The following is a 25,164-nucleotide window of genomic DNA, read 5'->3' on the forward strand; positions in this document are numbered from 1 at the left end:
CAAACCTCTTAGGAGCAGCATTTAGTACTAAGACAGAAGGAGCAGGAACTGCCTATGTTCTGCACATGCAGAGACTTGGTGAAGAACCAGCACTTACAGAAAGTGCCTGGGAGGAGCTTTGAGGCTGTGCTGTACTGAGTTAGCAGGACCTATGACGAGGTGAAGGGGTGAGTCTGAGTTGGGCAGTCACTGAGCATGGTGGTTAAAGGAACAGGCTCTCATCCTGAGCTCTGCAACCCATTGCCCTGGGCGACCCTGGAAAAGCTCTGGACCTCTGGATGCCTTGCAGGAGAAACGGGCTGCTGTATATGTAAAGCAGACTAGCTGAGGGCCAGGCCTGCAGGGATCTCGGGTTGCTCTGGTGATTATCAGGGGCCCTGTAGCAATGCTTGCCTCAGTATGTAGAAGAGATTTTGATATGTGCACCGAATTTTTAAAGTTTGGGGAAACCACCACTTCATTTCTCATTTGTCTTTTCCACTTGGGCCTGTCCTCTGTCATTTGTTTCCTGTGCTTTCTTTCTCCGCCCTTTCAGGGATGAGCCTCAGTGAGAGGGGCCTGCTCCTGAGAAGAGGAGGAGCCGTGGAGGAGCCTTGAGGCTGCCGCCCAGGCCCTGCTCCTCCCTCTCCCAGGGTCCAGGCTGAGCCTCCCCTAACCGGGGCCAGCCAGCCCCCAGTCCCCTTTCCTTGCTGCATCTCCTTCTGTACTGATAATAAGCCCGTCAAAACCGCGTCCACACTCTTCCCTAAACGTAAACTCAGCTGTCAGCTCCCCTTGCCCCAACTCCCTGCTCTCCAAGCTGAGAACCCTCCACTTTCTCTCCTCTTTCCTCGTCCTCCCGCCTCTCACCTCACCTCACCGCCGACTGGGCCCCAGTCCCCACTCAACTCCTCGGGCACCTTCTGCAGCCTCCCTGGTGGCTGGCCTCGGCAGTCCTGCCCCCCCTCCACTCCTGACCTTTCCTCACTATAGCAGAGGTTGTATCATGCCTTCAGCTGGAACCCTGTGACACTGTCAACTGTCGCCTGTAAAAACGCATCATTCATGTCATTTATCCTGAGAAAGAAAATCACATCCACAGAAAAGGAAGTCGTTTCAGGTGCAGATTTGCGAAGTCTCAGTTTGCAAAGACCCCATAGCCCACCCAGAGGGTCCTCACGGTGAACTTCAACTCCCTCCACTTGCCCCCCTCCGACTGGCAGCTTCCCGCCTCCGGTTCCCCAGTTTCCCCGTCGGTCTTGTCTCCAGACGCAGCCTTCCCAGAGTGGCTCTCACCGAAAGCTTTGTTTGCTGCTTAAATAAGCCGGTCCAGGCCAAGGCAGACCTGGTCGTTGAAGATGACCTAGTACATGCATTGTGAAGAGGCAGAAAGATTACAGCCAGCTGTGTCTGAACAGTGAGGACCTTTGATTTATACATCTTTAAAAAAAATGGTTTTGGTCAACCGAATCATTAAGGACTTACCCTTAATAAACATTCTTTCAAGTTCGAGGCAGGTCTGATTATTTGCTTTGTTCAGTTGTGGTGGTGGTTGCGTGTGCGTGTGTGGGTGTGGTTTGGTGTGCCGGCCCTTTGTGCGAAAACTCCCTCGCAGCCACTTGGCAGATGGGGGCTGGCCTTCGCAGTGCCTCACGCACGGCTCTCCACTCCATGCACGTTGTTACCTGACTCCCATTCCAGCCCTGGGGGGGATCCGGACTCACAGAGGAATAGCACCTTCTTATAAAACCTGGGGTATGATTACAATTTTACTTTTGAAGCACCCGCTTCCCAGAGGAATAGCCAGTGATTGATGCTGCTGTCAGAAGCCCAGATGCACACACTCATGCATCAGCCGGGAAGTTACACAAACAGCTCACCCAGCAGGCCAGGCTGACTCACCCACTCGCTCCCCTCTGGGAAGAGAGCTGACAGGAAACCCAGGGCAACAGCAGGGAACAGACAAGGGAAAGGAGCTGGAGGAGGACGGGCCTCTCAAATGTCCGCCAGGTTCTTTCCTTGCTTGTTTCTGCTGAGGGGAGCCGCACAGGCTAGTCCGTAGTGCCCTGGCTGTGAGACCAGAGTCACGGGGCGTGGTGTCATTGGTCTGGGGAGCGTGCTTCAGCTTGGTTTCATGGTGCACGTACAAGGATACATACAGCTCTACACGCAGACCTTCATCCTTTATAGGTATAGGTGGTGTCCACATTTCCCTTCGGGTTGGATGTGACCTATGTGGGCTGCACTCAGGCTACCTTGGCAGAGCAAGTCTATGTTGATTCCAGCAGGACAGGGCAGCAGAGACTGGTTTGTTGCTAAGATGTCTGAAAAAATGAGGGTGCTACTGGGGCAGAAGAGTGGAAAGTGGTCCAGCAGACTTGTGGGCACTGTGTGATGTGAGGGTGCTTCATCGGTAGCGGCAAGCCAAAGCGTTGACATTCTTGACCACGTAAAATCCCATGGTGACCGGAGGGATGACCAATGTCCGACCGGCCCGCAGGGGGCGGGGTTTCAATTCGGGGAGGGTCCCATCGTCCACCATCACCAAGGGCTGGCCGTTCAGCTGCACTGACCTGTGGGGAGGGAAGACAGCATGGAGCTCGTTAATAGTGCGTTCTGCGCACGGCCATCACTTCCACTGTCTCCCCTAGGGCTTTGTTTTAACAACACATTCAAGCATCTCGGCGATGCTCTGAGGAAGAAACAGTCACTGTTGCCATGCCTCCGCCTGCAGTGGTTGAGTGACTGGCTCAGGATCACACAGCTTGTAGGTCTGGGGCCAGGGTTTGAACCCCACCTCATCCCACGGACACCTCACCTAGACAACTGACAAGTCTTTGTGATGCAGAAGCTGAACAGTACCTCACACTTACATTTTAAAAAACCACAGGAACACTTTAGTTAGACCCATGGAATAAAGCAGAGGCTTAAAATGATTGCACAAATCTCCGATTAAACTTGAAATTCTCATTACTATATTTGACAGCTTAGAGAATTGACATCATTTGCTTGCACAGGATTGTTCTGAAGGACAGAGATATAGCTAACAATTCTCCTTTTTAAATCTAAGAATGAGTATTCATATCTAATATTTAATGAATGTTTCCATTTTTAGCAACACAATGGAGTATAAGGAGATAAAAGGAGGCATTCGAGATCATAATTCCCCCATCTGGCCTGCTCTTATTCTTCCTGCACAGCAGCCGTCTTCATCCCTGAGAAGGGGCCACAGACGTGGTGCTCTGAGAGAGCAGAGGGAACAGACCATCCGTCCCCGACCTGTGGCACAGAATCCAGACAGCTCCCAGCTGTTCCTGGCTGTATGGCCATGCACCCCAGCTGAAGCTCAGTTTTATGGGCCAGTAGAAAAGGCCAGAACCAGGCCACCAGCTGGAAACACGGCTGTGAGCTACCCTCAGAAAATCAGCATTGCATAGTGATGACTGTTTCTGGGACTGGCCCAAGCTTCCAAGTGATAACATTGCGGTGATATCATCTGAGCTGTAAAGAGAATAAAATGTTAGTAATTGATGTAAAGGTCTTTGTTTAGTGTTCCTTCTGTGCTGTGAATGATAGACAGGTTCAGAGAGAGATAATCAAACCCATGCCCAACGGAGCAGTGAATTCCCAGAGATAAGTATGTTGTAAATTGCTCCCAATGGAGAAGGAGGCAGGGAAGCAGGTCCAGGCCAGGCCCCACATGAATCAGTTGGGACCCCGTCCAGATCTGACAGGCCAGCGGGGGCAGCCCCCCTTTCTCGTTGGTATGACTAAGGAATGAACGAGAGAGGACCAGACTCCTGTGTAGAGAGAGCCAGGCCTGCCTCTGGAAGGGGTTGGGGTCGGATAAACAAGATCTGAAGGTAGGTGTTGACCTCATCAAATATGCAGGGAGCTCTTGCTCCAAATTGGACTGATTCTCTCTGGTGAAGACAGGCTACTCATTGGAATGGGGGGCAGGCTGAGGAGACTGCAAAAACCAAACCAAAACTAAAATCCCCCCAAAACCCAGACAGGTCTTCACAGTGTGTTTTCATTATTTTGTTTCAGGTGGTGTGACTATGCAGCAATGAGACCTAGGCCCTGTCAGATACAAGTTCAACAATACTGATTAATCTTTCCAAAGCATACTCAAACGTGTATCGCTCTCTACTTGAAAACCTTCAATGTCCCTGTTACACACAAACTTGGATGCAAGCCCTCACATAGAGGATTTGAGTGTTGCCCCTTTACATTCAGATGATCCCAGGGTGCTGGCATCTTTGACTTCTAGGCAATGCAGAACCAAACGTGTTATTTCTATGCTAATAACGAGCGGTTATTCTGAGACAGGCCCCACTCTGGTTTCCTTACAGGCTTGAGAAAAAGCCAACTCGGAGTGGGTAGAGACAGGTAGTGTGCTCAAGATTCCGGACTGATCTCTAAGTCCAGGAGCCGGACTCCTGACTTGCTGGCTGGCTCTGGCGTGTCTCTCCCCTCACTTCCTGCAGTTTCTGCATCTGTGAGAAGGCTGCATAGGCTGTAGTGTGAATGCAATGAACTAAAACTATGAAAGTGCTTCGAAAGCATAATGAGCCATATGAGTGGGAAATGGTGTTTTTGTTATTCTTTTCTTTGCCATCACGGGTACCCACGCTGTTTGGTCCTTATACTTGCCTGCTCTGTGGCACTGGCACGTTTTCACAGCCCCCTGCCTTCTCTCCCCTTGTCTCCCATGTGCTTGTTCTCGCTCTCTCTCTGTTCACCCTTCCTTTCCTTTTCAGGGGGACTGTGCTCTTCTACCTGCCTCTCAGACGCCGGGGTTTCTGGTCTTTGTTTTTGGACCTCTTCTTTTTCGGCACTACATACTCCTCCTCGTGCTATTTCCCACACCCAGGACTTTGCAATCCACATATCGATGCTTCCTCAACCTGCCTCTGTAGCCTAGATCCTTCTAACTTACACACCTCCACTTGGCTGTCCCACAAGAACTTCCGAGTCACCACATCTGAAGTAAAAATCTACTCGAACCCTTTTCTCTGCCTTGTTATCTTTGTGCTGGTACCACCACCACCTGTCTGACTGCCCAAGCCAGAAAGCTGGGCATCACCTGACATTTCTGTCCCAGTTCCTATATCCAGGGTCCCTAAGTCTAATCGATTCTGCCTTTTAATGTTTTTCAATTCTGTTCCTTACTCTCCATCAACTATTATTTCAGTTCAGTCCCCGCCCCCACACTTGCCACATCGTTGACCTAGTGACCCACTGCTGTCATTGTTTCAAACTCTCCAGGAAGTCCCCATCCCTTCCATTTGCACTTGGACACTGCAGCCCAGCACCAGCTACCTCTCCAGTCCCAGGTCATGCCTGCACCCTTGCTCCAATGATAACTGACTGTGGATCACGGACCTCTGGGGGTGTGGGGGCGCTGCGTTGGCAGTTACTGCAACAATTTCATCAATATGTGCACGAACAAAGACTGTTTCGCAATGAAAAACTAGTAAGTCTTGCACATAGATGAGACAATATTCTTCAAGAGAAAATGTCAGTAGATACTGTTGGGATTAAAATACACAAGTTCATTTAGAAGTATAGTAAATATCTTTCAGATGTGAATGCATGCCAGTAGACGCTGTTGGAATTAGTAAGTAACAAGCTGATTTAAAACTGATGAAATTCCCAACAGGGCTTTCTGTGAGGGTGAGGGCATCCTGAGCTTTTTGTTCAAACACAAGTTTTGAAAGGACAATTACTACAACGTTGACATTACAAAGGAAGACTCCCACTTTCCAAAGGTCCTGCGCCCTTCCTCAGCAGGATCCAAAGCAATGCCTTGCAGTTCAGCTTCTGGGCCGTTGCCCAGGGACTCTCTGTGTCGGATTAACTCCGGGGGTAACTGCAGAGCTTGCACGGGTGTGGCCCCCTCTGGGGAACCTTCTCTGACCCCTGCATTGGGAGTCCCACCTCTGAGCTCTCTGGTACCCCAAATTTACCTGCTACCACCTCACTGGATTGTGATTTACTTGCTCTGTCCCTCACTGGATGGTAAATTTGGGGCTAAAAGGGACCGTCTCTTTTGTCCTTAAATCTTTGGTGCCTAACAAGATGCTTGGCATAGATTAGGGACAAAATATTTTCTGAACAAGGGGATGCATTTCTGAGGCTCTTTTGCATTATTTCTTGTCTTCCTGGGTTGAGTCTCCCACTTCTACAGAGGCTCCCTGGGGGCTCGCTCAGTGTCTGTACAGGTTTCACTCACACAGTGGTTCTCAACCTTTTTCATCTCATGGCACGTAAACTGATTACTAAAATTCAGTGGTGCTCCAAAAAAATATTTTTTGCCAATCTGATAAAAAATATAGGTATAATTTTGATTCATTCACACTGGACAGCTGTTGCTATGTTGGCTGTGATCACTTTTTATTTGACAATCTAAGGTGGGGTGTCAAACTCATTTTCACTAGGAGAGGGGTAGGGGGGGCGGGACATCAGCCTCTCTGTTGCCTTCAAAGGGCCGAATGTAATTTGAGGACTGTATGAACGTAAGTACCCTTAACCGTTAAGCAAGAGCTCGGCGCTGCCGCTGTGTAGAAACAAGGTGCCGGCCGGATAAACAGGGTGCAGGGCCAGATGCCGCCCTCAGGCCTTGCGTTTGCCACCTGCGCTCTAAGGGAAAGAAAGGTCAGTGCCCCTGACTAAGTCGTCAGGTATTGCGTGTGAAAATCGCTGACATCCAATCGCTCTGGCCCTCGGTGGCTCGGAGATGGCAGATAAGCCCTGATTCTCAGTCACTTACTACATAACCTCATTCCAACCTGAAACAAAACCATGGGTCACTGCTGGCGTTTCTCATCCTTGGAAAAGATCCATACGACCATTTCTTACTAAGCCGACAACACGAGTCAGTTTTGTGAGGCCGGGAGTCTAATATGCCCTGACCTAGACGGTCTCTCCATTACCAAGGTGGCCCGTGGGCCTAACCACCTCCATTCTATTTCCCTTTTAGCATTTATCCTGTTATCCAGTGACATCATATCATGCTAAATATATAATGTCATTTTTATGCATTGAACAATTCGCAAACTTGAAAACATAATCATGCTAATGGTAAGAATCACTCACTAGTGAGCACTGTCCATGCAAAAGGCACCACACTATGATTTATTTGGACTATTGCATTTGTTCCTACAAACACCAGGCAGGTCTTTGCTCCCTCTGTGTCAGATGAGAAGCCCCAGTCACACAGCCAGGGAGCGTAGGGCTGAGACTGCACTGCTGCCCCTCCCCATGGCCCTACCTGGCCTTCCTCGTGATTGCTAAGGAGCCCTGTGACCTACGTCGGGCGAGTATTGTTATTATCATTGTAACTTTACTGTGGAGACCAGGTCAGAGAGGTTAAGTGGTCTGGGCCAGGTCATGCAGCTAATAGGCAGCTATTCTCGGTCTCTAATTCAGGCCTCCCAACGTCTCTTTCTACTATTTCATGTTTTTCTTCAGTTCCAGAGGGCACTCGCCAGATCGTGTTTCCTTCTTTGAAGCCCATTCTTATCATATTCTCATCATATTCTGGGGCCTCCTTACTGCCCATGACTTTTCGAACCAGATGCTTAAGTGACCCAGCCCACATTGAGCTATTTCTCTTAATTCCCTAGCTGTTGAGGGTATTTAAATTATCCAAATATTAGAACAACTGGGTTTTATCAGCATCTGTTTTTACTAAGTCTGGGTTACTTGCAACTCCTAAAGTTGTTTTCATTATTGTCCATGCTATTTGAAATGGGATTCAATGTCTCAGTTTGGAGTTGAGCTCTCTGCTCCCCAGGTCTCTAAGGGGGCCTCTTGGTCTGGACGTCCTCCCGGCCCCCCCAACACCTGTCTACACTCTCTGGTCTCCATGTCTGACCATGGGTCCTGCTGGCACTGGTCACTGAAGCAAGCTCTCAACTCTTCTGAGGTCTCAAAAAGCAGGTCCCGTGAGCACGACTCTTCACAGTCTTGACAACAATTTGCTGGACTCTGACCTGGCCTCAGGTGGGCTTTTGTAGGGGCAGAGACAGGGGAAGTCTGTGTATCACGGGGAGCAGCCGTGGAACCTGGTGTCTGGTTCCGGCTGGCATACCCTGGGCCTTGAGTAGGAGGCGGAAGGACTTAGGGACAACCAGTTCCGCCTCACCCACTTTGAGAAAGTGATTCCCCTTCTCTGAGGTGGGGCTTCTCAACCTAAAAGATAGACTAGCTGACCCCTAATGTTCCTTCTGGCTCGAACAATTTTTGGGCAGCTGGCCCACAGCCTGACAGCTGGCCTGAGGCAGCTTAATGTCAAATTCAGACTGATCCCACACAAGCAGAAATCTAATCATGCCATCCACCTACCGAACCTTCGAACATTGTCCAAAATGTCCTTACAAGACCCCATGAACAAGGCCTTCTGCATGCTCCTCCAGCCTCTTAGAGGCTCACCCTAGCTCCTGCCCATTCTGGCTCCCCACCGTCCACCACCTCCTCCCATTCTGTGCTGCAGTGTCTCCAGCCAGAACCTCTCTAACCTCACAGGTTTTGTACCTGTTCGCTCTGCGTAAAACCTTCTCCGCGCTCTCCCCACCCTCCGGGTTCCTTTCCTGGCCAACTCCCACTCGTCCTGCAGGCCAGGTCCCTCCAAGTGCTCTCACATCGCCCGGCACTCCCTGGGTCTCAGCACTTCGGTGTGCACCGCCCCGCGCTGGGATTGCCGACTGCTTGTCAGTCTAGCCATTAGATGGGAAGATCGTGGTTTTCGTCGGACTCACCCTGTTCGCCCCTGTCCACCAACTCACAAAGTCGATTCTCGATAAAAGGACTGGGGATAAGTATGCGGGCAGCAGAAAAGGTGCTGGGCTGGAAGCCAGAGGTTGGAATTTTAGTCCAGAATCTGCGCATGACAAGTGCAGGCCTACATTTGTCCTCTTGAGTCTCAGCTACCCGATTGTTAAATGATCAGGTCGAGTGTGGGAGGGAAAGAAGGAATGGGGGTTGGGGGAGAGAAAAGAGAATGAGTAAGAGTCTGAATGTGTGCGTGAGCCGGGGTGGGGGTGGATAGGGAGCCTATCGCGTGGGGTTAAGTGGGGATCAGGTTCCTTTTCTCCCCGATAACCCGCCCACCTCCTAGTTCCGACAGTATTCCCGTGTTTCCCATGAGCCACTAGAGGTCACTCTTGTTCCACACAACAGTGCCGGGGCGCCGGACAGGGTGGTGGCTCCGAGGAAGCAGGAGCTCGTGGGTCAGCTTCCCCGGAGCCAGCGGCGGTGCCGGAGAGGCGGGCCGGGAGGTGAGCCCTGCGCTTGGTCTCCAGGATGATCAAACCACAGACTCAATCAAGTCCCAACAAAAAATTTGTTGTGGTCCGGTTGGTAGGGGATCCACGTGGAATGAGGCTGATATTAAGCTAACGTGCAAAGTCGGACTGAGATTCCTGCGGGGTGGGGGCGGGGTGCGGGAGTTCAGGCCAGTGTGCGGAGAGGGGGGTCAGCGCAGGTGCGGGGCTGGCGGTGCCGGCAGCGCTGGGCTCTCCAGTCCCGAATCCCAGGCGCCCCGGCCCACTCGCCAGCTGCGCACCTGTGTGCATTTTACAGGGCCCGGAGGCCTGAGTTGTCCCACCGAGGCCCCTGGCTGAGTTGGAAAGCTGGTATGTGCAGCTTCCCTGCCCTTTTCCAGGTCAGAGGCAGGTTAGAGTCGCAGGGATCGCTGTCAGGTTCGAGGAGAGACCCTGCTCCCCTCCCTGCTCTGCGAGGGACTGTGCATCTGGGGTCGCTTAGAGAGGGAGTTCCTTTGAAATAGCCATGAGTGATGGCGACTCCACCGAGAGGGCGGCTGAGGAGTGGCCGCCGCAGCCTGGTGTCCCGGGTCCCACATGCCCAGCCGGAGCTGAGGCTGTATGTTTATGACCCTCGCTGGGGCGCTCCTACTCCTCAGGGGTCGCGGGGAGGATTACTTCCTCCCAAGTGTGCCCTGCAGTTTTTCTCCCACGTGCTTTGTGCTCCTCTGCAATCTGGTACAATCTGTCAAAAAGCACACTCTTCCCTCCAGGCCCCATCGGATGCAGCCTCCTCCACTGGGGCCTTATCTGAGAGCCCCAGCTGGAAGTGAGGCACTGCCCTGCCCCCACCGGCTCCCCGCCCCTCCTTCAGCAGGCACCCTTCTCAGCTTTGTTTCATCCATGTGCACGAGCCGTTTAGCCTGCTGAATAGAATTGTTTTCATTTCTTCATTTTCAGTCCCACTGGGTTCAGTGCCTTCGCGCCTATGATAGTCGTTCCAATTAACGGTTGTAGAGTTCTACTCAACCTCTCTAGGGGTTCTCAAGTGGCAGGTTAGACACTCCAACCCCCTCCTCTGTTGTTAGAGAGGAGACAGGAAAGAGAAAAAACAGAGAAACACTTTCTGTTCCCCTTATCCCTCCACGAGCTCACGTCATCTGTTAGGTTCCCAGCCACTGAGACACTGGCTCTGATGAGAGTCTTCACCCTTCGTCCTACTCTCTGAGGGCCTATCTGTGCAAGAAGGAGCACGGATGAAGCTTTCGTGTCACAGAGAAGACACTAGGATTCCTTTATGTAAGCAGAGCTGGGGGAGTTTACAGGCGAGTTGTTAGGAATATAGGCTTCTCCTATTTGCAGTTAGGTTTGGGGGTCCTGATTTGACCCGTGTCCTATCCCAGTCTGCCTAATAATTGCCCAAGTCACAATGAAATTCTACCATGTGCTTCTAATGGCTTAAAATAACTTAGTGCATTTGGCAGATGAGATGAGAGTCCAGCTAAGAATCTGAACTTGTGCTGATATTAACTCCCGATAGAGGATATTTGATTCTGTGACCGGCTGAAGGGCCCACGTCACAGGCACATCACATCCACACCACAGGACATGATGCAAACCAGCCATAGAACTATGGAGGCTTGAGTACGTGCTTTACTCGTCCCCTCCCCTCTGTGAAGATTCACACCCGTGATCACCGACATCCACAAACACCGTGTAAGAGCGTCCCTCATATTCCCACCGTTCTTCGTGCTGTACAGAGTTAATAACAACAAATGCACTGCTCACCGCCCAGGTGGGGAACACAGGGCAGCGCAGACGGGCGGTCAGACACCCTGTAACGAGCACGTTACACCAGGGAGACAGCAGGACAACCAGCTTCTCGGCAGGGTTCCGGGCCTTCTGGGTTCTGGCAGTAAAACCTGTTTTTGTGGTCTTTCCCTTCGCCCCACAAAGCATCTTGTATCCCAGTCCTGTGAGGTGATGTGCTACGCCCCCAAACAAAGTGGCCTTTGAACTTTTGTATCCCCAAACCTTTACTAAGCTTGCTTTCCCTCCAGCATTTCCGAGACACCTGTCTCATCTGTCCAGCTCCTCCTGCTTGATGGCCCTCAGCCCCAAGGATTTCCCAGGTCCCCAGGTCAGAATTCACCTCTCGCTTCCCTACACTGCCACTCTCCTGTATTTACCCTGGAGTGGTTTGTCTTGTCTTAAAGTACCCCCTGCAGGGAGGGACCAGGTTCCCCAGCCCTAACTGTGAGAAGCTGGAAGAGGCGGTCAGGTGGCTGGGGTGGGCCAGGTGCATCCCCCTACACAGTCTGCAGGGGGGGTGAAGGGTCAGGGGAGGGGGCAGGGGTGTATGTGGGTGTGTGTATGCAAGTGCACACGTGCAGAGGTAAGTCTTCCCGTATGTAACAGGATGAGATGGAGTCCATCAGCCATGCCCAACATTCGTTCCATTACTCTAAGGTCATGGCTCCCTGGACACCTATTCAAATATATTAAATCAAAGGGATAAATATCTTAGTTTTATTGGATTTTGAGTGTTCCCTATAATATCGAGTGCATTGGTGTACCCTCAGTGAGAGAAAATATGATGTCCCAAGTGGTACAGGTTCTGTTCCAGGGTACACAGAGGTCAAAGTGTGAAGTGTGGTGACTTTGAATCATTCTTGTGAAGATGAGCAGGAGAGGGGTGGTCTGCTAAGTGACCGCTGGTGTTGGCAGCTGGTGCACAGTCTGGCCCTCCAGCCGCTTGTCTGGAAAGAACCACACCCTGGCCCCGCTATGGGGATGAGGTGGGTTAGGTCCTGGCAGTTCCCTGGACCTTACGTCTGCCCATCACCCAACCACAGCCACTAGAGGCAGTGGAGACAGAAGGCAGAGGCCACTTCTTTTCGGCGTGGCCCGTCTTCTCCTTTCAATTCGTTCAATTCACCTGATTCTCAATTCAAAATCAGCTGCTTGGAAACACGTTAGCTTTACTCTAAAGTGTGCATTTGCCAGTATTTCACCCGAGTCACCTGGAACAGAATGGAAATCTCTGCAACAAGGATCCCCAAGTGAGGGGAGGCAGGGAGGGGACCGAACAGCCTTGACGGACAGCTATGCAGAGAGATTCCAGCTGCTTGGATAAGCTGAAAGAAAATGTATTCTGTAGCTGAAAACAAATGAAAAACTCTCAGAAAATAAAAAGTGAAAACTCTGGAATCCCAAAAATCTTGGTATAAGATGTAAAGTATAAATTGAGATGTAAAATAGAAAAGCATTTTATAACCCTCTAATCTGCACAATGATCTGTCCATGACTAATCAGGGAGTTGAAACAAACAAGAAAACCTTTGGGGAGTCGTACACTGGGTGGAAAAGAACTCACAAGGTGGGGGGTGCTCATGGCATGTTCACACCTTTGGCAAACGGCTTAGTGACTGAATGAAGAACAGAATCTGGGTGAAATCAAAGATGCAAACCAGCAGGGGTCTTGGTCCCGCGTTTTCTAGAGGGACAATGGTTTTTCACCTTGGCCACATATTTGAATCACCTGGGGAGCTTTAAAAAATACTGGTGCCTGGGTCCGAGCCCAGAGACTTTGGTTTAATTGGTCTGAGGTGAGGTGTGGCACTGGGGTTTTTAAAACTCCCCAGTGATTCAAAGTGCAGCACAACTGAGCACCAGGGGTAGGAAAGAGTGGGGGTGTGTTTGTAGCTAGGGGTGGAGGGGAATCAGGCAGCTTGTTAACCATGCCATTCTGAATTTATTTGGAAGAAAACACACATTTTTTAAAGCTCCTTTAGAGTACTATGTCAGTAGGTCACATTTTTTAACGTAAGAGGAAGATGTGAACTTTGAAAAGGCATGCTTTTTGTTGAAAGTCTGAAATGAGCATTTTTGCCACTTCGATAGAATTGCTTTCTCAATGTCTCTCCTGTATCACGTACACTAATGAGATGAGCTTGCCCCTCAGCACGAGCCAGGGCAGCGTGTGTGCAATGCTTTACAGGGTGGAAAGCATCTGCACAGATAATGAACTCAGACGTTTCTTTAGCACTGAAGGGGAGAACTTTGTCCTTTTCTTGAAGTGCAAGTTCTATACAGTCATGTAGACTTCTCTCAAGCTGTGTCCAGAGCGCTCCCTACAGAGTGCTGCAAGCTCTTTGGGCAAGAGGAACTGAGGGGGTTAAGTACGTCATCCAGCACTCTCACTACATTTTCTAGATGTATGTGTCATTATTTCCTTAGACAGTGCTATATACGTTTGTTATAACTCACTTCTTTCTTAGCCACAAACACCCTCAAATGAGCACGAGGTTCACCTCCCCTAAGGTTCGGTGAGGAAGCTTACACTGACTAAAGCTTGTAAGACTAATTTCTCTCACTATGTATTTACTTCTCTTTCTTTTTCCTGTAGACTGACTCAGAGCGTTATGTATAAGTACTCTTATAAACCAGTAGTCTCATGCATATTTAACTTCTACCTTTACAGTGTCTGTTTCAGACTTTCTGAACTGTAACGCGAACCGGGCTGTTGCTGGTTAGAGGCAGTACTGCCCTCCTGTTCACCTGCGGCAGCTCTGAGTCTTCCCTCTTGCCGACACCTTTCCTGCCACGTGCTGCTCCCAGTCCCTGCAGCTGACCGTGCCTCCTCAGGGGCTCCGAGTGGCCCTTCCAGAGGGCTGCAGATGATGCGGCTGCCTCCGCACCAGTAGGGCCCTGTCTTCCACGGAAGGGGCCTGTACTGGAACCCTTACTTTTTAAAAATGACATTTTTAACCGGCACCTGAAGCCCTCCATGAGTTGCCAGATTTCTTTACACTCTCTCAGCTTGAAGGGCATAACTGTTGATGTTCTCTACCTCTTAGAGGACTTCAAAACAAATTCCAAATGCATTAAAAATGCTGTTATAAAAACAAAACAAAAAAGAAACTAGGAAGAAAAGAAAGATACATATTTATCTTCTTTCAGAAATATAAATACATTAAAAAAGTAAGTTGAATGGAAGCCACTAAATAAAAGATAAATAGATTAAACTATATAGAAAGGGAACACTTCTTCTGTATGTCAAGATAATACCCTAAAAATGAAATAGTTGGAAAAAACAAATAAAATACTGGAAAAAATATTTCAACACATCTAATAGATAGCAGAAGAGAAATTGCCTTATATTAGAAAAAACTTACAAATCATTAATAAAACATAACACTCCAGTAGAAAAATAAGCAAAGGACATGGAAAATTCATGACAACTATACAGTACTAATAAAGATAAAAAATTCAACCTCACTTATACTCAAAGAATACACAAGAATAATATTAAACAAGAATAGTATTTTTCACTATGAATTTGGCAAAGATTAAAAAAATTCCTATTCTGTGTTTATGAGGTAGATAGTAATACCAAAACGTTCACATTTCTTACTTCGTATACCAGTAAAACTAAGCTTGTCTAAGGTAAGAAAATTGAACTGTGAGATAATTAATCAGATGAGATGAGACTCTACAACTCAATGGATTCCGAGGCAAAGAGGATAATGAGCAGTCTCTAGACCAGGCTACTGGAAGAGCGGTTGAAAGCACTGAGTGTGTTTAGCTTGGAGACTAGAGTCCTAAGGGGAGACATACTGAGAAGTTGTAAAGAAGGTATAGATTTACTCTGCTTTAGTTTTTAGAGCAAGGGAAGAAACGGGAAGAAAACACCCTTTAGCCACATGTAAAGAGGATCTTTTCTGTAGTCAGAATCATCTAGTCTAGAGTGGCCAGCTCAGGAGACGGCCTCCTCATCAAGCAGAAGCTGACAGGCTTTCTGCCAGGGTTGTTACAGAGGAAACACGCATTCATTTCTCAGAGTACTTCCAGTTTTTTCCTGTATAAAGCCATCTTTTAATAAATGCAGAACTTTCATAGAGTGGTTTATTTTAAAAAGAAACGAATTTAAATTATCCCAGACAAATGAAGATAATGGAACCTGCAAGGAGTACATCTGGTCGACCAGAGTTCAAAAACTCCAGGTACCAACTAAAATCAGCAGTACAGAAGTGAAACACTTAGGCGTCTTGAGTCTGCTGATATCAATGGAGTAATGGCCCTTTGGTCCCAGAAAACAGGTCTTCAGATTTTGCTGTTGAGTGAGTAAGAAGTCTTGTTATAGAATTTTTAGGGTTGAGTTTTTTTCCCCAAAGCTCTTCTTGCCATATCTGTGCATATTCCAAAATAAATGTGGTGCTTCCAGATATCAGCAGAGAGATCGTGGTGGGTCAGGCAGGGCCAGTTCAGCCCTCAGGACTTCTCACACGAGCCAAGCTCTGAATCTGGAAATGCGCTCCCAGAAGGGGGCCTGTTTCAACATGGCCATGAAGTTATTTTTACAGTCTCAGCACCTGGGTGTTACTTCAGTATTTTCAGAACCATCCTGTTTGGCTAACATTAGGTGACACCTCTCCAAAGGCATGCAGCTGGATGCCAATTTTTTTCTTTGATATAGAATTTAGTGGGGGTAAAAGCAAAGCAAAAATTTATCCCAGAGAGATGGGCAGGGAGGGGGGTGGAGGGAAAGCAGTATGTAGAATAAGGGGAGGGGGAGATACTCATTTCTTTCCAGAATAGGCAATAAGATTCTTGGTTCATAGCATCCTTGAGATTTTTAAAAAATCTAAAACGATGGCAGCTGAAGGACAGCCTCATGCAGATAGGAAATTCAAGCAGGTAAACATGGAACCCATGACGCCCCAAGGCAGAGGGACTCTGCACCTGCCTCATGGCACCACCCACAGGCTGCCTCCTGCTAGGTGTTTGTTTCTAATAACGGAGACGAGCTCCTTCAGGGCAGAGACCTGAACATCACTGCCGCCCCCAAACATTAAATAGCTTTTGAAGGTTAGGTGTTGACATGGCCTGTCATTAAGTCGATGGAGAGATGTTCTGATCTGAAGTATTCACATTCGACTTCATATTCAGACTTTTTCCCTAAGTTGTCCTACTTGGGATTCCTGAGTTCTTATATATAAGGGTATCAATATGGGACCACAGTTCATTTAACATTATAGCCAGATTAATTGCCCCTGCAAGTTGGACTGCTAAAGAGGACAAAGCTGTATCTGGTACAAAGCATGACCTCAATGAAAGTGGAAGAATGGCTGAAGATGTATACTCTCCCGTTTCCCTGGGAAACGCTCCCGGCCAGCACCTTCCCTCAGAGGCTGGTCTCAGGGAGGCTCCGCGAGGCGGGGCAGCTGGCAGTGTCTGGGTGTGGGGTCAAAACAGGACCCGCTGAGACTGATGTTTAGAGACCTCAGATTAAAGCAATTTATAATCACTCCTGGTATTTAATAACCACTTTGAGAAGAGCACAGAAGAAATAGAAAGAAATCACTCAATTTTGCTAAGGAAAAATTTGCTCTTACTAAAATTCTGTGACTGAGAAGCAGAATCTTAGAAGCAGCTCAGAGAAGCACTTTTAAGGATTTAAAATTAGGACTTATGAAGAATATTTAATGGAACTGGGATGAGTTTAGCCTAAAGGAGAGAACATTGCTGAGTAAAGTACTATTTTAAAAATATATTCTGCCCTGGCTGGTGCAGCTCAGTGAAAAGGCGCTAGCCTTTAAACCAAAGGGTCATCAGTTCACTCCCGTCAGGAAACACACCTGGGTTGCAGGCCAGGTCCCCAGCAGGGGGTGCCTGACAGGCAACCACACATTGATGTTTCTCTCTCTCTCTTTCTCCCACCCTCCTCCTATGTCTAAAAGTAAATAAATAAAATCTTTAAAAATATATATTCATTATGTAAAGAGCCCAAGATGAAATTAATCCAGATGGTATCATGACAGAGTTCAGTCCTCCAGAGTTCAGTCCCCCGGGCTGTATATCTGTCACTATGTCATTATAACGTTACATTACTGGGTTCTTGGGGTGCACAGTGTTGAAGGCGGTACACTGGATTCGGGGTCAGGAGGGCTGAAGGCTAGGTATTTTCCAGCTCTGTCACCTAACAGTTATGTGACTCTGGCGTAAGTCATGCACTGCTCTGAGACTCAGTTTCTTCAACTCTAAAAGGGGAGAGAGACGAATTGTTCTACTTGTTTCAGAGTACTGTTCAGAAAATTACATGAGATAATGTCTATGAAAGCTCTTTATTACCTATAAAGTCCCAGCCACAGGCACAGCAGGCCCCCGTGTTCTTACATAATGAGGAATTCTTATGCAATTCAGATTGAACAGAAACTGTGGGCACTCCTTCCCCAGAGGTCTTTGAACACAGGACGTCTTCTGGTCCAGATGTTCTGGCCACAGGCTGTCGCAGGCAGGGGAATGAAGCGGGACACCTCGGAAGGTCATTCCACTCCGGGATCCCTAGCGTCTGCCGACTCCCTCAGGTCAGTGTGTCAGAATAAAATATCCAAAGTGATAAAAGCTGTTTTCTTTTTTTCTAATTTTTGGATAGTTTTCCCTCCAAATAGAAACAAACCAGACACATAGGGAAGGATACCAGGCTCTGAACAAACGCCTGCTCTAGGTCTGACTTTCCCCCCAATGGGTCCTCCTGCTTTCTGATGTAAGTTGACTTGTTTGGCCTGGCTTCCCATTGCTCCTCTGTTAAGACACTGGAGATATTTATGTCTGGAGAAGAATAAATTCCCTACCCGTCCTAGAGGACAGTGTTTATTGTTTGTGCTTGTGTGAAGCAGTGGACAGACTCGCTCCTTTGTAGACGGTGGAGCTGCCCTAAAAGGTGCCCTCCGACTAATCCAGAAGGGGAACTATCACTGTCTTGGGTGTGAATGGTCAGTCTTCCTCACAGAAAGGTGAGAACCAAGAACGTGACAGAAAGGACCCTGATGTTGGAGATTTTTTGTAGAGAAACTAGCCTTATATGACCACCACTCCCTCCTGTTGTACAGTCGCTTCATGTGGCCATTCAGGGGCTTGAAGGAGCTACTCAGCTGGTGCACAGAGACAACAGGCTCCTGAAGCGGGTGGAGGAAGGGCAGTGGAAGAGAAGAACAGAACCTCTGAGTTTGGTGGGAAGCAGTACTCGTTTGCCTCACCCTTCCACTGAGTGAGGACTCTCGGAGCAGCACCTCTGTGTTGCCGTGGCTGCTCAGCACTACCTCCTGAGAAAGCCTGCCCTGCCCTTGGTTGGACCAGGCAAGCCTTGGGAAAATGAGCTCATTTTGTGGTGAAATCTTTCTCTTTTAAATTACACTGGCTGGTTTTCTGTCGTTTTAGAAAATTCTAAGCCAAATCTGTTTTCTTTCAGCTAGCAGTCCTTTGATTATCTGAAGAAAGTCCTTGTGACTTATCTTATTTTCCTTCTCCGAATTAAATCTGCCCATTTCCCTCAGCCATCCTCAAAGAATATGTATTCCAGAAACAGGATATTCTTCCCTTGTACACACCAAAGTTTTGTAAAAGCTTCACTTTTCCTAACCTGGGCGGGTAGAGAGCACCACCTTTTGTCTGGTTCCTAGACTGAGAACTGTCTTTTATGAGACTTGAGTGGTGGGTCTTACGACTGGTCCACTCACTGGGATGAGAAACAGGAACCTGCACTGTGGACCTGGATGCTTGGACTCTGCCTGACTATTGACCTCAAAGGTGCTTCCTGTGCAGTAACACTTGACATACCTGCGTCCTGAGTTCACATGGGGAAACTCTTTCAGAGATCTCAAATATTTCCAGCCCTGATGGCAATTTTAAGAGAAGGCAAATTACCACATGTTCTCTACTAATCAAAAAAGTTTGCCGATGTCTCTCTCCTCCTGAAACCTCAGTCCAGAATGCCCCACTGGTGGCCTGAGTGGCTCACTGACTTGCTCCATATCCTCTTCCAGGTTCCTCCAGACAGGACCAAGTACAGGTTCTCCTGCTCCAGGAGCTTTCCATCAGATTCTGAGCTAATATGAATTCAGGCTGCCACTAGGAATTAGCAGACACAGAACACAGGATCTGCCCCCAGAGGCTTATAAAAGAGGAAAGGAGACACCGAAGGCTGAAATCACTTCCTAGCATTTCCTTTGATCCTTTCCTGCAGAGTCTGCTGCACCGAAACCACGCCCTTCCTGTGAGACCCCGGCCCAGCACCGAGGAGGGCTCTTGCTGTTAGTAGTTACTGAGCAGAGCGCTGGATGCGGCACTGAACGTGTCCATGGCAGTCCCTGTCTGGCAGCTTACAGTCCAAAAAGGCACAGTTTAAGGTTAGAGGCACCAGGGTCTGGAATGGGAGAGGTGTTAAAGTAGCAGTAGTTTACAGGAGAGAAACAAGTTTAGAGAAGTGAGCAAAGGGCTCAAAATTCCACGGTGGAGTATATTCAGGGTTCCAGCTGGCATCCCCGTTGACTTCCAGTCCAAAAACGCTCGTAAGTATAATGTATGTAAAATCATATGTGGTATCTGCCTTTATACTTACGTATGTATGTGTATGCATGGGTGTGTAAAATTTTCATTTGTAGGAGGCTTCATTTCACTTGTTTGTTCTGATTTGGTTCTCACAATAACCCCATCTGACCAGCCAGGGAGCTAAGGTTTGGTTACACATGTAAATGGTAGCGACTGGATTCAGAGTTCCTCCGATTCCAGTTTCCTCTGCTTCCAATTGTGTGACATTGTTATCTGATCTTAGTGGGTATTATCAAATCCCTCTTCAGAACCTCTGTGGAATGACTAAGTATTTGGCCAGTTCCTTCCACGTGGTATACATGGTCTTCCTGACACTGGGCAGGCTCAGCTCCTAATCTCTTTGGTTCCAGAAGACCCAGGACTGCCACAGTCACTGCTGAAGAGTCAGCCCCTCTATCAGACATGACTTTAAGGCCATTATTAAATGGCAGTGGGAGAAGACTTCTGGTCAATATGGTGGCATAGGTAAACATGGCTTGCCTCTTCACACAACCACATCAAAATTACAACAAAATTATAGAACAACTATCACTCAGAACCATCAGAAATTGAGTTGAATGGAAGTCTGACAACTATGCAATTAAAGAAACCACATACATCCAGACTGGTAGGAGGGGCAGAGATGCAGAATGGGCTGGTCCCACATCCACATTGTGGTGGATAAACATTTGGGAGGGATATCTTGGGAATGAAGAGTCCTAGCCCCACACTAGGCCCCCCAGACCAGGGTTCTAGCGCCAGGAAGATAAGTCCTCATATCTTCTGGCTGCAAAAACAGAGAGAGTTGGTGGAAGAAACTCCTGGAGTCCCAAGCATTTCCTCTTAAAGAACCTACACACAGACTTATCCATACTCACTCCCTCTGAGCTCCAGCACCAGGGTAGCAGCTTGAAGGGACCAGTAGCACACAGGGAGAAACTAAAGTATCTGGCATTAAGGTGAGCACTGGGGGAGAGCTTTCTCCCAAACAGAAAGGCAGGCAAAGGCCATTGTCCTTTTTCTGAACCCTCCCCTCACAGAGCCACAGTGCTGGTAGGCAGGTGCCATCTCTGAGACTCCATCAACCTGGCTAACACTGTTTGCCCCACCCTGGAGATCTCTTGAAGCTCCATTCCATCCAATTTATAATTGTTAACAGTGCCTTTTCCGTATAAATGGCTGGTCTTGGCTCATGCTTCATAACTTCCTAAATCCTATCAAACAAGCAGTAGCTAGCCTCAGTGAACCCCCAGCCCCCATCTCTCTTTACATGGCTCCAGGCATGGCACTAGCAGCAGCTGACCCAGATTCACAGTATGGCTTTTCCTGGGAATCTCTAAGGCCAGCACAAGTAGTGGCCATCTAAGATTGCTTTATAACTCATAGAAGGTGGCCCCAGGCAAAACACAGGTGGGGGTTGACCTTGGCTTCTACCACCTGAAAAAATCTAGGGCCTGCTCACCCCATGGATAGTTGCAGACCATGTTGAAGCACCAACACCCTGCCTCTGCACAGTGGAACCTCCACAGGGGTGGAGGTTGGTGGTCAGTGGTCACAGACAATCCTTGCAGCTGACTGGCCTGGGTAAATCCCTCCCACTGACCTGATAAGAGCAACCAAGGCTCAACTAAAGAGGAAGGCATATGCAACCCAAACAAAGAGCACACCTCAAGTACCCAACTTGGGTGGTAGGGGATGCTGTGCCACTGGACCCTATGGGACACCTACTACATTAGGCCATGCTACCAAGACAGGGAGTTATAGCAGCTCTACTTAACACATAGAAACAAACACAGGAAGGCTGCCAAAGTGAGCAGACAAAAAATATCACCAAATGAAAGAACAGATCAAAACTCCAGAAAAAAAAAAAAAAACTAAACGAAATGGAGATAAGCAATCTACAAGATGCAGAGTTCAAAACACTGGTTATAAGGATGCTCAAGGCACTTATTGAGGACCTCAACAGCATAAAAAAAATCAAGTCATAAACAAAGGAAAAACTAATTGAAATAAAAAACAATTTATAGGGAAACAATGGTAGAATGGATGAAGCTGAGAATCAAATTAATGATTTGGAACATAAGGAAGCAAAAAACCAATCAGAACAAGAAGAGGAAAAAAGAATTAAAAAAATGAGGATAATGTAAGCAGCCTCCAGGACAACTTTAAGAGGTTCAATATTCACCTCACAGGTGAGCCAGAAGAAGAGAAAGAGCAAGAAATTGAAAACTTTTTGAAAAAATAATGAAAGAAAACTTTTCTAATGTGGTGAAGGAAATAGACATGGAAGTCCAGGCAGCATAGAGAGTCCTAAACAAGTTGGACCCAAAGAGGCCCACACCAAGACACGTCATAATTAAAATGCCAAAGTTTAAAGATAGAGAATCTTAAAAGCAGAAAGAGAAAAGTAGTTTGTTAATTACATGGAAGTTCCCATAAGACTGTCAGGTGATTTTTCAAAAGAAACTTTGCTGGCTAGAAAAGATTGGCAAGAAACATTCAAAGTCACAAAAAGCAGGGACCTACAGCCAAGTTGCTCTACCCGGCAAAGCTATCATTTAGAATTAAAGGACATATAAACAGCTTTCTAGACAAGAAAAAAACTAGAGTTCATCACCACCAAACTACTATTATATGAAATGTTAAAGAGACTTATTTAAGCAAAAATAGAAGATCAAAACTATGAACAATAAAATGGCATCAAATATATATCAACAATTGAATTAAACAAACAAACTAAGCAAACAAGAACAGAGACAGAATCATGGATACAGAGAGCCTTTGGAAGGTTGCTAGATGGGAGGGGAACACGGGTGAAGAGGTGAGGGGATTAAGAAATATAAATAGGTAGTTACAGAATAGCCATGGGTATATAAAGTACACTATAGGAAATGGAGTAGCCAAAGAACTTACACCCTTGACCCATGGACATGGGTATGGGGATTGCCTGAGGGAGTGGGGGCGCTTGGTGGAGGGGGGCAAAGGAGGACAAACTGGGACAACTGTAATAGCATAATCAATAAAATGTAATTAACAAATAAAGAACTAGCAATGTAAAAAATAAATAAATGGCAATGGGAGACTTAAATTCCTGGCCCTCAAAAAATAGGATCAAGTATGAGAATTTTAGACCTAGGAGGGATCTTAGCAAAAATATAGTAATCCTTGAATTTTGCAGATAAGGAAATTGAATCCTAGGGATTAGGATTAAAGGATTTGCCCAGGTTTTATGATTCTTTAGCAAACCAGAACCAAGCCTCCTGCCTAGGATGAAGACCAGGAATTCAGCACACCAGTCATGAAGTACTGGGAAGCTGAGAGAGAGGGAGTAAAACACTCAAGAGAGCTCTGCTGATATAGGTAGGACTGAGAGGAAAGAAAAGTAGAAGCAATATACATGTGGCCAGAAAACAGAGCCAGAATGTGAACCAAGACTAAAAGTACAGATCTAGGGTGGGCTAAAAAAACTCTGTAAGTGACTTCCCAGATTGTGTTTTGTTCCCATCGCACATACAGTTGGAAGCCAAATGCAAGCCACCAAGGTTGCAGTGCAACAGCGAATAATTAAAGCACAAATAGTTGTGGGCAGCTGTGGGAGTGCAAGCCACCTGCTCCAAGTTTACAGCTTTGTTAAACTTGGTAAACATTAAAAATGGAGTGGGAACACTCCCAGTCTGTACAATGTCCCATACCCTTCCTGGGAGGCCTCTCTTGGGGAACTGAGGTAGCTTTGCCCTTGACCAGGCCCTTGTCACCCCAGCCTAGAGCTGCTTTCTGTTGATAACAGTCAGTGTTGACAACAGTCTCTAGTAAAAACTGAGGGAGGTAGGGAGCATCACAAAATCACGTATTTATGAAGTTTGAAGGGGCCACAAAGCTCCCAGAATATAATTTCTTCCTGTTGTTCAGAGAAGAAAATTGAGATCCAGACAGGTGATGTGCTGAAAGTGACCAGGTTAAGGGCAGAACTGCCTCCGATGTCTAGACTTCTGATCCTTTGTTCTGTGCTCCTTCCTGAAAGCGCCACAAGGTTTGTAAATGGTGACAAACAGGCGTATAGCGTTACAGACTGTTATAGCTGGAAGGGACATGGTTCTCCACTATAAGTGTTTTAGGTTGTCACATGACTAATGGGTGCTATTGGCATTTGGTGGGCAGGGGCCAAGGATGCGAAACAGCTTGAAATGGGTTCATCCTGCATAATGAAGAATTGTCTTGCCCAGATGCCAAGAATAACCTTGTTGAGAAATATTTTGTCCAGTGTTTTATAATACAATTGAGGGATCCAAGCCTAGAGACAGGGAGATGACTGACCAGGGTCTCAGGGGGGGTCAGTGGTCTCCTGACTCCATCCCACTGAGCCCCTGGGTTAATCAGCTGCACCGTTGGTGACTTAGGCAAAAGGACAACTCTAGCTCCCTCCCCACCCAGCTTCTGCTGCCCTTGCACCTCAGCCATTTCCAGGTCAGCACTTACTTGGACTTCAGGCCCTCCTGTCCGTAGGGCTGCAGCAGGTACTGGTGCACAAGCTTGTCCCTGAGAGTCCCAGCCAATTTGATTTTCTTTCTTGATCTGTGCAGGTTGATGATGAAAAGTGTGATGGACCCCCGAACATAGTTGTGGCTGATTCAGAGAGAGAGAGAGAAGGAAAAGATGGAAACAAAGTGGTCAGTTAGATGCTTCTAAATAATTTACAGATGGTAGGAAGCGGGACTGCGCCAGGAAAGGGCACTTATTTTACAGCTCTTGGCTGCCTTCAAAGACAGGAAGGCCTTGTTTTTGTGGTTTCCTGCAGAGAAGATACTCACTTCTCGCGGCACTCCTTTTGTTCTCGTTTAAGTGTGTTGTGATGCTTTGAGAAAACAGAATATCTTTTTCTGAGTATGGGAGTAAAACATGCCGACTGCCAAATTAAATAAATAAATAATATAGAAAAACACAAAAAGAAAAAGAAAATTCCCATAACCCAAGTATGTTAAGATGTAATAACATGTTCATAAACATCCTTCCAGTTTTCTTAGTTTATTAATTTGACAAATAGTTACTATGTGACATATTTTGGTTTTTACATAATTGGGATTGCACTGTTCACACAGTTTTCCAGTTCATGAACATCTTAAAACATGTTCCCATGTTATTATATGATTATATTTTACTTATGAAAGAATGCTAAATTCTTCAACCATAGAAATGTAATGTAATTTATTTAACTAATACCTTACTTTTGGGGACTTAGGTTGTTTTCAATTGCATGCCATTATAAATTATGTGACGAAGCACTTCATTGTACATAAACTTTTTGCACGTCGTGATTATTTCTGATGGATGGAGCCTCTGTAGTTGAAACATCAGGTCAGGGAATGAACACTGTATGACTCCTCACCAAACCTGGTCTTCTCCCAGTGGTGCCCCTCCCTGTGGAACATTTTATGTCCCTGCTCTGTTGAAACCAGTGAAATGTGGGTGGGTATGTTAAGACCTCTGGCCAGGAGGTTTGAGAGGCAGCCCGTATATTGTCCCTTTACTCTCTGCTGGAAGACCAGCAA

At 47.3% G+C, this 25,164-nt stretch overlaps 1 protein-coding gene across 1 annotated transcript in view; it reads right to left on the reverse strand.

Annotated features, from left to right (window-relative positions):
• Window positions 1–707: 707 nt before the first annotated feature.
• HPSE2 (heparanase 2 (inactive)) overlaps window positions 708–25,164 on the reverse strand; it is a 670,997-nt gene continuing 646,540 nt past the window's right edge. Inside the window, exons 11-12 of the mRNA XM_053662539.1 lie at window positions 24,095–24,241; window positions 708–2,552 (exon numbers count right to left, since the gene is read on the reverse strand). Coding sequence (XP_053518514.1) covers window positions 2,387–2,552; window positions 24,095–24,241 — 313 coding nt within the window. The 3' untranslated portion in view covers window positions 708–2,386. The remainder of the gene's footprint in view (window positions 2,553–24,094; window positions 24,242–25,164) is intronic.

Source organism: Artibeus jamaicensis, unplaced genomic scaffold (assembly GCF_021234435.1).
Source record: "Artibeus jamaicensis isolate MK-2021 breed Jamaican fruit bat unplaced genomic scaffold, CSHL_Jam_final contig_252, whole genome shotgun sequence".
Taxonomy (NCBI): domain Eukaryota; kingdom Metazoa; phylum Chordata; class Mammalia; order Chiroptera; family Phyllostomidae; genus Artibeus; species Artibeus jamaicensis.